The sequence below is a fragment of the Anopheles arabiensis genome, chromosome 3, assembly GCF_016920715.1.
Source record: "Anopheles arabiensis isolate DONGOLA chromosome 3, AaraD3, whole genome shotgun sequence".
NCBI classification, from domain to species: domain Eukaryota; kingdom Metazoa; phylum Arthropoda; class Insecta; order Diptera; family Culicidae; genus Anopheles; species Anopheles arabiensis.
In genome coordinates, this window is record NC_053518.1 from 71,933,503 (window position 1) to 71,948,107 (window position 14,605).

At 40.5% G+C, this 14,605-nt stretch overlaps 1 protein-coding gene across 1 annotated transcript; it reads left to right on the forward strand.

The window, feature by feature from the left end:
• The first annotated feature begins 8,237 nt into the window (after positions 1–8,237).
• On the forward strand, positions 8,238–12,868 carry LOC120902422. The gene is made up of 4 exons (XM_040311144.1): positions 8,238–8,658; positions 11,234–11,387; positions 12,309–12,445; positions 12,524–12,868. Exons 1-4 carry the CDS (start codon positions 8,648–8,650, stop codon positions 12,717–12,719), a joined length of 498 nt encoding a protein of 165 aa, XP_040167078.1. The 5' UTR covers positions 8,238–8,647; the 3' UTR covers positions 12,720–12,868.
• The last annotated feature ends 1,737 nt before the right edge of the window (positions 12,869–14,605 follow it).

Below are 14,605 nucleotides of genomic sequence, written 5' to 3' on the forward strand. Positions count from 1 at the left end.
TTAGTCAGAGGGTCCCCTCCTTTGATCATGCCGGTTCAAGTGCAAAGATCAAAGTAATGCAACAATTACATGAACAAGCTTCTTGAGGCATACGCATACATACATTCTTGTAGGCGCATTTTTCCATCGCATCAGTTGCATTTATAATGGATTTAGCGTAGATTAAAAAGTTTCATCCACTAATGCTTCGTTCCCCACCACTGTTCATTTTCGGCATATTATAGAGGTTTTTCATTGTGTTTTGTGTAAAATTTTATACTGAACTTCTTGCTGAAATCTCCTAACTGCTACGGTAAGCTAACCTTCGCCCGGCCCGACGGTGGTTAAAATACCGTCGGACCATTTTTAAATCCAATTTATTTCGTTCAATTATTCACCTAGGCCCTTTTACAGCGATTTTAAAATATTCAACCTTTTTTTAACAAAATTTCGTCTAATTCAAAAGTTATGTATCTTACACTGGAAGCAGAAAGAAATCCTCACTTGAATTGAGTGTGAAAAAAAGAAGCTATACCTTTTCCCTTTTCATCTTTACGATTGTAGATCATTTACTAACCTTTAGTTATCAAACACAATTCGAAAAGCGACAACTGACAATGTATTCGGTAGCTACAACCAACTAAAGGGTTGTAACAGGAGAATGGTTCACACAGCTGACCGGAAAGCTATCGTTTAAACGACAATTAATTAAAACACGTTCCATGGCAATCAATTAGACCCGTTAGAACCCGGCTCATGTTTCAGCTGGCTGGATTTGCTTGTTCTAGCGATTTTGGTTTAATTGTCCAATTGTTAGCTTACGGTCAATTTGTATCGTTTGGTGTGCCTTTGAAACATGACACTGAGGAGCAAAGTTGGAGGAGGCTTGCATTTACTTTTGCTAAAATATTAAAACGACTATTAACAACAATCAATATGCTTACGGCTTGTGTGTTCATTTCATTTTCTAACATTTTCAAAAAAAAAACAAAAGATATGGAAAAAAGAAGATGAAGAGAGAAAGAGAGAGAGAGAAAGAGAGAGAGAGAAATATACAGAGAAAGAGAGATGAGAACCCTTCAAATATTTTTGTTTTCTAACTTTTTATCTAAAAATTCTAAGTTAATTTTTGAACAGTTAATTTTGAGTTAATTTTGAAGATGTTTTTAAACATGTCATTAAAAATCAATTTTGAATACTTATGACATTGGAAAATCTCTACGATAACAATTTAAATCGTTTATATTTATCATTTTATAAGTATTTTCCTTCAACAGACACGACTTGAGTGAACAAGAAACATAAAACCGAATTGACCAGCGCTTCCTTTAGGCCAGGGGTCTCCAAACTACGGCCCGCGGGCCGCATGCGGCCCTCAAGAGCTTATAATGCGGCCCACGATGACTTTGCCAGAGTTGATATAAATATTACGATATTATGACTTTTTCAAAAAGAATTGTATTTTTTACTTTTCTTAGACAAAAATCAAGCTTTGGTTACTCGAAGCTGTACAAGTAACGTTAGTATTTTGTTATCAAAACGAGATTTAAACGTTCAATCATCATTTAAAGGTAGCGTCAAATGGCCCTCAACCAATGTTCCAAAACCAAGTACCGCTGTAACATGCAGCAGCTCTGGCTGCTTGCGAAGATTGAAAGCGTTGGTTCACCCATTTTTCCAATAGAGGGATTGCGTGCAACAATTCAAAAAGTAGTATGCAATCCGCATTCACCGCGTAAACGCTGTGGCATATGCAATCCGCGTGACATTTTCGAACATCGTTCAAATTCTATATTTAGGCGTTTGATTTAACAGTTGTGATAATCATTCATTTGTGCAAAGTGGGAATAGAATAACTTTCAAGAGCAAAAGAAATCATGAGATGGATCAGTTTTTTTTATTGAAGCAGTAAATAAATTAAAAGACATAATAAATTAATAAATTAGAATGCAGCTTCTTGCCGTCAGGTTTAAATTAGGTTTGGTTAAAATGCATGCACTATCAACTAAAGCAGCTACAGTGAAAAGAAAAGTAGATATTTTGTTGTGAATCACTTATTTAAAACCTTGAATACCAGAGAGTAAAAACCTGCTGATGAAATAAAAAATGAACAATTATTTCACGACAATCTGTCTAATTTCCCCAAAAAAAGGACAATAACATCCTTCAAATTAATTTGGAAAAACTTTCACAAAAGCTTTAGATTTAATTACTATTTTTAGGTTTTTCACACGGAGCCACATCGTTATTCGCTTGCATAAATATTCTCGCTATAAAACCACACCACCGCTCATTACTCAATTTACAGAAGCCCACAAAAACATCATCCACCACCTCCTTTACAAAGCTCCCACTACAGGATAACGAGGAATGGGGATAGCGTGTTTTAGCCCGCAGTCATCACAGCGCTTCCATCCCTAATTGGATGCCCTGGTGTGGCCGGAATGCTGGTACTGCCAAATGAGCAGCCACACTAATAGCCACACGACGACGAGAACGACGACGAGGACGCCCCGGTGCGGTGCGAGACATATTATAACTTTTAGTTTCTTTCCCGTAATTAAACACTCCACAGCGGCAACGATACACGCTTCACCGATCATATAGGAATGCCTTTTCCACAGCATCCCCCCTTCCGCCACACCTTGGGGGAAAAGAAACACAATCTTCTAGTTGCTTTCCTTCCCGTACAAATTTGCCCGTTCGCTTCCATTTTCTCACTCCCCAAGCGTACAATATGTCCTGGGCCCTTAGGGGGCAAACCAACCTTACGTGGGCGTGTGTGTTTATGTGTACGTGTGAGTTAATTTTGTCCTTTTTCCTCTATTTCTACTCCGCTTTATCACTCGCGGGCATCATTGGCGGTGGGCATGCTGGTTGTAGGGAAAATGGTGCAAGCAAGCGTCATTCCTGCTGAAAGCGCCCAAGCGCAAAAGGAATAATGATGATGCTCGAATTAATGCTTTCCAGCTCTCTCTCTCTTTCTCTGTTGGTTTTGGGGGATGCATAATTTTCCACTACATCATTCACGAACTTTTTTTTTCTTCTTTCTTTTCTGTCACAGGACAGGATGCTTCTAATGGCGAAATTCAGTAATTAATTTTATGGCATTTTTTAACACTCCCAGCAGAAACTGTGGCAGCAAAAAAACGCTACGATACGGTACGAAATCCTTGCCGCTGATGGCGTCATCAGTTTTGACGCCGATAATGGTAGCAGCCATCCCCACGCACACGCTGAACGGGTGTGAGAAAGGAAAGGAAGGAGCCCCGCGTACCGTAGACGACGACATTGTTAGTAAGCCTCCCCCTTCCCCCTGTCTGCTGCCTTTTTGCTCTCGGCAGGACGACGAGATGGATAAGGTAAGCGCAAAGAATGGCACTAGCATGACGGAGCGAAGCTCCATATTCATAAGAAACTGCAGCCATCGCCGGCAGTGACAGCGATTGTTACCCGGCACTACTGGTTTGTAAGCGAGATTTGAAAACATGAAAGATTTGAATGCTGGCTAGCTGCTTAATAGCTGTTGCTATGTGGTGTTGGGTCCCACTGGGTGGTTTTCGCCTTCCATGGCCTGCTCAGCAGAGGCGTTTGGTAGATAGGGCACTTCACCATGCTTCAAATCTGCAGTGCAAGCTGCAAACGCTTCGGGCGATGGCTACAGTGGTTGCCGAAATTATTGCCAAAAGGTAGGTTTATGAAGGCAATTTCACTAGTCTTGCTTTCATTGCTTTTCAGTGTGATAAAAAACTATTAATTCATACAAAATAATGATGGAATCAGAGGATAAAATCGATTAATTCTAAGTTAGATCTATTCTTTACATAAGATCTTTTAAGGCAAATCAACAACAAACATGCAAATGAAATACCAAAAATGTTTCATTTGCCAGTTATTATAACAAATGTACAAAAAAAAACTATACCACCGATGTAAAATTATTACTACCAAAAAATATGTTTGTTAAATATCAGTTTTCTCTGTAATGAATGAAAAATACATCATACATCAAAGAAAAGAAACCGATTTCAAAACGATACTTCGAACGTTTGCATGACCACGATGGCCAAATAGAAGAAAACGCAAATTTGCGTTTATTAAAAAGACAATGAAAAATAAATAAATACAATGAAGCGCCGTTTATCCGGGTACCTTTTATCCGGCTGTCCGTTTCTCCGTGCTTGTTGAGAAATGATTGTTCAATACAATGGTGACATTGCGTTATGGGGAGGATATTTGAAAAAGCGGTTTAAAGAACACATTGTCATAATAACGATAATTCAAGGCAAATTTCAAATATTCTCATTGGAAAAACATGAAGTTAATAAAAGCTAGGTTATTTTTATCAAAAAATAAGATAACTTTCCAAAAATTACTCAGAAATTGGTGATAAAATATATCATTTGACTCATTATTCGTGCTATTTGCATATCCGCGCGGAGGCAAGTCCCGAGAAGCCCAGATAAACGGTGCTCCTCTGTACTACATTATTACTCGAAATACTACAAACATTGCATACTTGTAGGCGCTTAGGGACACTGTAAAAGAGACATGTTTGCTTATTCCTATCTTTTAGACATAATTGTCTCTACATAATATGCTGTCTGGCATGAATTCTGTGACTATGATTTGATTGTGATTGTGTATGATTTGAAAAATAACTTTTTTTAAATAAAATCATTACCATCACTGTTTTATTGCTCATAGATTATCCGACTGGTTTTTTCCTCTTTGCAGCAGTTACGCCGTGTTAAAAATCACGCGAATCCTAATATCCCAAAGGTGGTGGGAATGAAGGCACAAAGGCAAGCCAAAGGAACGGATGGGATTGCAGAAAAGCAGGAGTGCAGTTCACTCGTTTCATACATTATTCAGCTTCGACCTCTAGCCAGTAATACAACCCGCTTTTCGCTCCCGTGTCCTGGTGGAGTTTTATTTTTTTATTTTTTGCTCCTTATCAAACACATTCTCCTACACGCTCTGGTTATGGGATTGAGTTTTTTTTTTTTGCTTTTCGGTACACCCGCCTGTATAAAGCCTGTAGAAATTCCGCCTAATGCGGTAAGCACCATTAACGGTTATAATGAGGTTGCTTGAGGTTTTTGCTATCACCCGTGCCCCCCACTTGGCCGACACCTCGGCCCGATCGCGCCAATCGAGCCGGAAGATCACAGGAAAGCAATTCGTCAGCATAATTTACACTGAAAACGAGCGCGCGTAAAAACAGTCCCTCGTCCCCTGTTCGAATGCAAATGAGAGTGTCGTTTCGGGCATCGTTAACACTTTCTTCGGTTGAACATCCACTCCTGCAACGGTTTCCATATTGAGGGAAATGCGTAATGGGTATAAAAAAATTCGTATAATGATCATATCATGTCGCATCAATCCTTTTTTTTGCATTCACGTGCTGCTACTTCACATTATCATCGTTATTCAATTGTGTATCATACACCGACACACAAGAGGCTTTATGAAGCCTTTTGACATCGCTGTGAATTAGAGCAGCAAATAAGTTTGGAGCCTGATATTCGATGGTTTGGGTGGTTTGGTAATCTCGAAAGAGTCTTTACAACCGTTTGATCCAAGGAATATTTAATTATCTACTTATAAGGATCTATTGGAATGGGATAATTTGAGGATGTTTCAAAAATTCTTTGTTTGAATCTTCGAAAGACCCTGAAGCGTTTGAATTGCTTATTCAATTTGTTGTTACTCTCAGCTAATATAAACATATTTGGAAACTGTTTCCTTAGCTAACGAAATCCTAAATTTCTTATCATTAGTGTTAAAAGTGCGTTACTTTATTCCTGCAATGAATGGCACCAATGATTATTATTATCTTATACCAGTTCTCTCTACCCTTTTAAACATCGCGGACCACTTTGATTTGAAAATACATTTACCGCAGCCCACATCTAATGAGGGGATACATTTTACAGACTTAGTTCAAAGTTTTTAACCAAAAATATATTTAAATCTTGGGCCGGTCGCGTGGTACAGTCGTCAACTCGGAACGACTTAATAACATGCCCGTCATGGGTTCAAGCCTAGAATGGACCGTCCCCCCGTTGCAAGGATTGACTATCCGGCTGCGTGGTAATGAATTAAGTCTCGAAAGCCTGTATAGGCCGGCATGTTCGCGTAAGGACGTTACGCCAAATAGAAGAAGAAGATGTTTAAATCTTATTAAAAATTTAATCTTTATTGTAGGGGAAAATTCAACAATATATGTATGCATTTTCTTTAAAAAATAATTTTTTCCGCAGACCACTTCTGTTAACGACCACTGATCTATAGGTTCAAGTATTAAGGCACGGCAAACGAACTGCAAGTAAACTGCTTAATAACAACATTTAACATATTCTAGTAGAACTAATTGGATATTTTATTTAAATATGAGTATAAAAGATATATCATAGAGATAGTATAATAGCCCCATAAAAGTGATGAGTTAATTTAAACAGCCTTTACATAACAGAAAACAACTCCTTGTACTGCGAAGATTACAACCACTCCCAAAAAGGACAAAAGCAGGTCACAGAGAAAAGACTTCTCAGGGCTCATCAATATCATAAATACTACAATCGAGGCTGATTTATCGAAGTAACACACGCGTCCTTAAAACCTTCACCCGGATTTATGGCGCATCCTTAACAAAAGAAAGTGTTTATGCAACAGCTTCCAAAACCGCGGTATCATTTTTCAAAAAGACACAACATCAGCTTAATTTCATAACCAAAAGTGCAAACAAAATGACAAACCGGTAAGTTGGGGAAGGGGGAGGGCAGGGGGGGTGCGATGCGGTAAACACTTAATCTTATAACCCCCGAAGTCACGGCATCATCTTCTTCACCCAACCACCCACCGAAAGGCAAATTGTTCGCCTATAGATGCACGATCTCCGATGTACCGCTGCCTAATGATGATCAAGCAAAGTAACCATTGCTCGCACAGCTGCTCGAACCTGCACGCCGGGCTTAAAATATTCGACAATTGTTTTGTAAGTAAAGGCCTGCCGTGTTCCTGCATTGCGCAACAGTCAATAGCCCCCTTTCCTAAAGATGTTGTTTGTGCCAGCAGCTGATGCCAGATGATGTTACCGATGACCGACAAACCGGTGCCCCTTTACCGCGGGTGGATCTTGTTGTTGGGAGAAAGTAAGTTTGTACCCACATTCCCATGTGGTACTGGTTAGCTCAGGTACACGGTACATTGGAGTACATTGGAGCATCGGAATTCGTTTTGTCTCCATTCGTGGTTGATAGAAAAAAATGTCAACATCACTTCTTTCCCGGGCCTGGTGTGTCTCGTGCAAGAGAGCAAACACGTTTGAGGATAGATGTGACATGTAGGACACACGTGCATCACAGTAAACTGGTCAATCCACTCAAATAAAGTAAGGGAGTTGCCATCGGTGACCGACCGAGCAGAGAACCTTTCAAAACTGTCATCGCAAGTGGACAGAGGAGTGCACCCAACGAATCTTGTCTTAAGTTCAATAAGTTTAAACCCCTTTTAATAACACACTAAACGGTGTTCAGTAATTCCATCAATAGTGTATCTAATATCTCATCACCTCATCATGCTCGTTCTTCCGGGCATACACAGCATCGGCTACCCAGACGGACGGCCTCTCAAGTTACCCAGGCAACCGCGCATGCTGAAGACGACAGCCCAACGACAGACGACGTAATCTCTTTCTCGTGCAGTTTCGTCGTCTGCAAAAAAAAGAGCGCAGCCCCAACGCACCTGAGACAACCCCAGAAAAAGTCGTTCAGGTGGGCCCGGTTTCGGGTTAGTCGGTCGGCGGTCCTCTTCTAATGGCTGGCAATTGAAACGTAATCCGCGTGTGGTGCCGGGCAACCGTATCTTGCAGCTGTTTGCCGAGGAGCTCGTGGCCGTACGCAACGAGATGATTACTTTCCAGCTGCTTTGAGGGGAGTTTAGGTTCGGATCAACTGATCCACACAAACGTGTTGGATGCCCGTTGGTAAGCTTCACCGCAACGTTATCCACCGACTAACCACGTTGGAGTTCGTGTGAGCGGACAGCAATGCACACTGTCACCTGGGTATGACTGGTGCGTGTATGACGAGCAAAACCCACAAAAAAATCGTACACGGTAGGGAAACATACATACAAAACGTACTATATCCTAACTAACCAACCCAGCACACTCCCCTCTCCTTCGCAGCAAACCGACGCAAGGGTCTCGGCGCACACTTTCGATTTCGGTTCGCGCAAACCATTGCCGTCTGTCGGTACGTTCGCGTGTACGCGCAATCGAAGAAAGTGTTTTGGTGCGACGCGCGCGCGACTCGCACTGGACCAAACGCGAAGCTTGAGATCTCGATCTTGCGCGTGCAGGACCTTTGCTGAAGCGCAACTCGCCGAATTGGGTGAGCCGGTTGGGTGGATTTAAGCGAAAGTGAAAATAGATCACACCCATTGCGGTCACCGTTTGCGATGGTGGTGCACGCAGCGGCGGGTTGGTGAAAAGCTGCGAAAAGAGGCCGTGTGCGTGTGATAACGGTTGGCAAACCAGAACCAAACCTCCTCCTATATAGGGCTTTGGGAGTCGCGGTGGTGATACTCGAAGCAAGAGTTATGTAAAGAGTGACTTTTTTTTGTTGGTTTTGCGCAAAACGGACAACGCTACACAGCTACGATGGGATGGAGGTAGGTTTAAGCTAGTGATATGATAAGAAATCGTGCTGGAAAAAGTAAAAATGTGCGTGGTTGTGAACAACAACAGTGAATGATTTGCTCGAAGCATAACTAGAAGTGTGTTATGATGTTTAATGATGTGCTAGAAGTAAAAGTGATAAGAAAATTTAAAAAAAACAAGACATGCTATACAAAGTTCTATAGCAATATTTCAATTTTAAACAGCAATAGACTTTTGTGGAGAGGGCGTTGTAGATCGGCGGCCTTGCTATGTCCCCTCGGGAGTAATATATGTTTGTTAAGAATTCATTTTGTAATTAATAAAAAATGGCTAAAATATGTACAGCAGATCCTCGACACGAACGTTTCAACTTTCGTGGTATTTAAATACAAAGTTGATGAATGTATAAAGTTTATTTAAATTTTCTATCATGCTGATGTGTCCTGTGTAGTAGACACAAAAAAGTCTTGCTTATTCGTCTTATTTGGTGCAACAACTCACAGTCACTATCTAGACCCACACAAATCAATAATGGGGCCTTGAGGCTATCTGCGACTGAATGATGTACTCATTGCAGAATAGAAGATCCGTACGGGGCTTGAACCTTTGACGGGCATGTTGTTTAGTCGTGCAACTCGGCGACTTTACCACGGGACCTCGGCCCGGCATACAAGTACAGTACGAATTAAATAGTAGAACACTTGCACTATGCAATTGGATGTTTTACAGTGCAACTAAAAGGCCACGTTTGTATGGAAAACCCAGTCAACACAGTGTCGCACAGTATAAAGACAGGTATTTGTACAGGTAGTCCCTGAGATACACGATACCTCTCATACGTGAATTCAAAGATACGCAGTTTTCTAAATTTGACAGTTTTTAGAGCAAATTGTACTTATTTGACTGACATCAACTGTCAAATGCTCAATAATTACCCTTTCAAACGAATATAAAAAAAACCATTTCAAAATGTTTAAAACTGTTACAGTAGCGGGCAATATAAAGTGGCCACTACTTACAATTTTACATTTTTCCATTTTTCCGTGAAAAATGAAGTTATTGTACTGCTTTATTTTTTGAAACATTGTTCGTGATATGCTTAAGAATGCGCAGTACCATAGCATGACAAAAGGAGAAGTTTGCTTCAAGAAAAATATTTTTCCAAAATTGATCAAAATCACTGTGCCAAAATAGTGCCCACTTTATTCATTTTACAGAAAATATTTTTCTGAACAAATATAACACCATACTTATAATTTATATGTATAATTTATAACACCAAAGATCCTTTACATGTTCGAAGATCTTTGGTGTATTTTTTTCTAATTTTTAAAGGTTTATCTAGTTCTGCATCTAGTTTTTGCATCTGGTTCTTCACAAGCGTTATCAAGAGCTTTAAATTTAAATTTATTTGTTTGTGACACCAGTTAAAATACGGAGTTAGCAAATAAATTTATGTTACAACAGGAAGACGACTCAAGTTATACACGAAGAATTTTTTTATTTTTTTTTTCAGTCAAATCGAATAAAACTTCTTTAATGACTCCCACTTAGTCTTAACTTTAATCCTATCGAGATTTCGTGTGCAAATTTTGATGCAAATGCGGTGAGAATGACGTGATTAGGAAAAACAAAATAAAGCTCTGAAATACTCCTAGGAGGAACAAATGCCAAATATGTGCAAATAAAAGAAAATAAATTATGTCAAAGATCCTCGAACATGTAAAGAATGCGAGAGGAACGCATATAAATTATAAGTTTGGTGTTATATTTGTTCAGAAAAATATTTTTTGTAGAATGAATAAAGTGGGCACTTTATTTTGGCACAGTGATTTTGATCAATTTTGGAAAAAATATTTTTTCTTGAAGCAAACTTCTCCTTTTGTCATGCTATGGTACTGCGCATTCTTAAACATATCACGAACAATGTTTCAAAAAATAAAGAAGTACAATAACTTCATTTTTCACGGAAAAAATGGAAAAAATGTAAAATTGTAAGTAGTGGCCGCTTTATATTGCCGGCCACTGTATATTCAGTCAGAATCATATCAAATAATTAATTAAGTGGATAAAACAACCCCCTGCTTGTAAAAGTATACGAATATTAGTAATATTTGGGCAGAAAATTACAAGATTCGACTTAGGCGGAAATTCGAGACACGCGATCTTTTGCGGCCATTATCGGTCCCCATTAACCGTGTGTCTCGGGGACCGTCCGTATTTAAAATCATGCACAATTTCTACAGTTGTCATACTACGGTACGGAATTCTATTAGTGCATAGTACATTGGAATGTGTCCTGAACTACTGTAGAAGTTTGCACAAAAATTGCCAATAGACCACATAGAACACATATAAGGAGTACTTTTTGGAGTCAAGAATATTATATCGAATAGATTTTTGGTCTTTGGGCAGAAAAAGTCTTTAAACATGTTGAAAATAACGAGTATTTTAAATCATTTGCGAGAACAATGTAAAAGCAGGGCAACATTACCGACGGCATGCATTGCAAATACTTACAAAGCATTCACAATTAATACATATTAAAACCATTTCATACACATCCCTGTTCTTCCCATGTTTCAGATTAATCATTCTCGGAATAGTAACGCTCGGCTCGCTGTTCACGTTACATCTTCTAGCGCAAGACTTTATGAAACTATCGAAGCCGCTGTTCATGTCGTCCGGGAAGCGAGATCTGGGCCCATCGTTACGCTACAATCGAACCGCCGCACTGTTGGTAAGTGAAATTGGAGAAGAAGTAAAAAATACAACAGAAAGACACATTGCACCATTCAATGTGCCGAGTGCCATGTTAAGTATGTTGGGGTGGAGACGGATTGGAGTGTAAAAGAGGGCTTTGGTCATTTTACATCTCACTGCCAGGCTGCTTAGATTTGTCACGGAAAAGCACAACATCCTTCACAAAAGGGGGTTTGCAAAAGGGACTCTTACTCATTGCTTTAGACTGCTTTCCTTTTCACTATGCAATCCTTTTAAGACCTATCTGTTGTGCAAGGAAATGTGCGGGCAAACTATTATGCCGCAGGACACAAATAGGACACATAGGCAGGATAGTTGTTATCCAGTTAATGCACATTTCAAGTGTGCTTTTACTCCCACGACGGAAAGTGGAGAGGGGGAGAGGGGAGGGTGGGAGTGAAATTACATCCTACGGGGGGGATTGGAGAGATAATGGCAAACAACGCACAGGACACACAACCACGTACAACCGCCATTAGATTATTATGTGTGTTATGTATTTTCCAATTCGGCGGGAAGCGAAAAAAAAACAGAATAATAAAACAAAAATATGGACGGGGTGATACCGACTGCCATCAAAAGTCGTCGGCCATAATCGTGCAAGCATGCACAGGGGTCGCGCTTTTCCCCGGGTAAGGATGCTTCGGCTGTTGCTGGCTGCGGACGGCCATGCGCATATGAAAAACGTGCGTAAAAGTGGGAAAAGTGGGAGGAGCTTAGGATTAGAATTTTCCCATTCCGTGTGTGTGTGTGCCTATGAGAGGAATGGGTGGAGGAAAACATTCATGTAAATAAGTGCAAAAACGTATATTACGAAAAAGTGTTTTACCACCCGAAAATAGTTATTAAAATTCCACCCTCATTCTTCATTTTTTATCCTTTTTTTTTTTTTGGTTAGGATTTTGAGTCAAAAATCAACTGGAACAAAATCCTGCAAACGGATCCACTCAAGTGTGCATTTTCCCTCGTCTGCCAGCTGGCCGCCGGTGCCGAACCGCAGGACGCGCAGGCAAAGATAATTTATGAATTTATCGCGTAAGTACCGAGTTAAACGATAACCGAATACGAATAGTTCACTCAAACAACAACACACGGTCCGCTCACATTGCACAGGTTTAGTGTAGAGAACAGCAAAACGGTTCCGGCACCACTGAGGGAATCGTTCGAGAACGGGCTGCAGTACAACGACAACCTGAAGGCGAAGGATAACTACAAGCAATGTTACCGGCGCTATCCACTGTGCCTGTACTCGGCCCGGACGATGCTTCGGTTTATGAGTCTGTTTGGCAGGGAGGCGGATGAGAAGTAGAGTTTAGAGGAGTAAATTAATTGCCAAGGAATTGGGGTGTCCCTTTTTGGCGGAGAAAATACAAAATTAGTTGTAAGCATCACATCAGCGAACGAGACCCTCTATTCAGTATGTAATAAAGACGAAAATCGTAACATTTACATTCAAAATGTAAGTCCTCTCGACTTCCTCTGTATGTCAGAAAGAAGCGCCTCCGTGGTCAACTTTGATGTGGCGCATAATTCGTGGAGAATTAAGGTCAAACACGTGTGTGTGTTCGCATCTGTGGAACAATTTGTGCTTCCCAACACTGACCTCGTTACCTCTATACGGCGAGCACATATATTTTGACATGCCTGTTAGATTATGCTTTAACAACTTCATTCATCAAGCAAACCCACTTTCAAAGGACATCAAAGGCTGTTTTGTTTCCGTCAGAGCAAATGTCAAAACACTTCCGTGCGACTTCTCATCAACGGGGGGACCTTGCGGATGGGTTAAAGAAGAAGGTGTCCGATTACCTGCACAGAATATCCTGGAGCGGATGCCCAAAAAAAAGACGTCCTGTGGAGCAAAGGAAGACTGGAATCTATTCCCGTGTTCTTTTTCTTCGTTTTTCGCACAGAGGGGTTTATTTAATTAATCAAATTGAATCCTGCATCCACATCGTTTTTTTGACAAAAAAAGCTTTGCATTCCACAACGCTTTCCTTACAGCGAGCCCATCAAGTATTCGTCTAGCGGAATTTTTACAGAAAAAAGGTGAATTATAACTGTATTAACTTCGTTACTACTATCGACAAGTGTCAGTAATGAAGTTATTAAGGTCATAATTTACCTTTTTATGTAAAATATTACTAATATTATTATTATTATTATTATTATTATTAACCAATAAATAATAGGTTAATCTTCACAGGGCCGTATGGCCTAATTAAGATAAGTAACATCACAAACAAAAATACACAGCGAAATCAAGATTTGTACCGCAATTCACTGCGGCCAATCCGAAACAGTGTTGAAAACAGCCGCTATGCGGAACATAGGATCAGACCGACCAGCGCTGGAACGAGGTTGAGCGACCCGTAGAGCTTACGTTGAATCGTCTCAAGTAGAGCAATTGAAGAAGCAGTAGTTGGGCTCCAGACTACGCACGAATAATCCAGAACCGAACGAACGATACTATTGTAGGGAGCTTTGATGCACATGGGGTTGCGGAATTCATTAGTTGCCCGGATAACCACGCCAAGTAGTTGGTTTCCACTGGCTAGAACGTCATGGCTACAAGAACGCCCAGTTCTTTGGCATGATTTTGTCGATTAACTGCAGTGCCGTCCAGTGTTGAAGTAGGTACCAGTAATCGGGCTCCTGAATCGACAAAAAAACACACAGAAGCATTTCTCGATGCCGATAGTCAGTCCATTACGCTTGCACCACGAACAGAAGATCTCGATGCAGTCTTGCAGGAATATACAATCATCGGCAAACAGCATATTTCATTGTAACATAAAGCATTAACGATTCATCGATTATATAACAGCAGTTTTAGCATGTGAGGGTTATTTTTTTTACGATTTCAAGTACTCCAAAGAATTGCAACGCATCCCACGATTCCGTCAAGTGCAGACTGTACCGGCGGCGATGACAATCACTCCAGCCCAGTGTTCAGCTTTGTCGCATAAAAAGCCAATATTTATGAACAATCTTCTTCTTCTTCTTTTGGCTCAACAACCGTTTTCGGTCAAGGCCTGCCTGTACCACTACTTGTGGGCTTGGCTTTTAATGAGTTATTGATCCTCCCATAGCAGGATAGTCAGTCCTACGTATGGCGGCACGGTCCATTTTGGGGCTTGAACTCATGACGGGCATATTGTTCAGTCGTACGAGTTGACGACTATACTACGACAG

What these genes read in the sequence shown, in the direction of transcription:
- LOC120902422 (XM_040311144.1), top strand. An exon ending in ATCGAACCGCCGCACTGTTG is followed by an intron (nt 11,388 to 12,308) that starts GTAAGTGAAATT and finishes TTTTTTGGTTAG; the next exon opens with GATTTTGAGTCAAAAATCAA. An exon ending in ATAATTTATGAATTTATCGC is followed by an intron (nt 12,446 to 12,523) that starts GTAAGTACCGAG and finishes CACATTGCACAG; the next exon opens with GTTTAGTGTAGAGAACAGCA.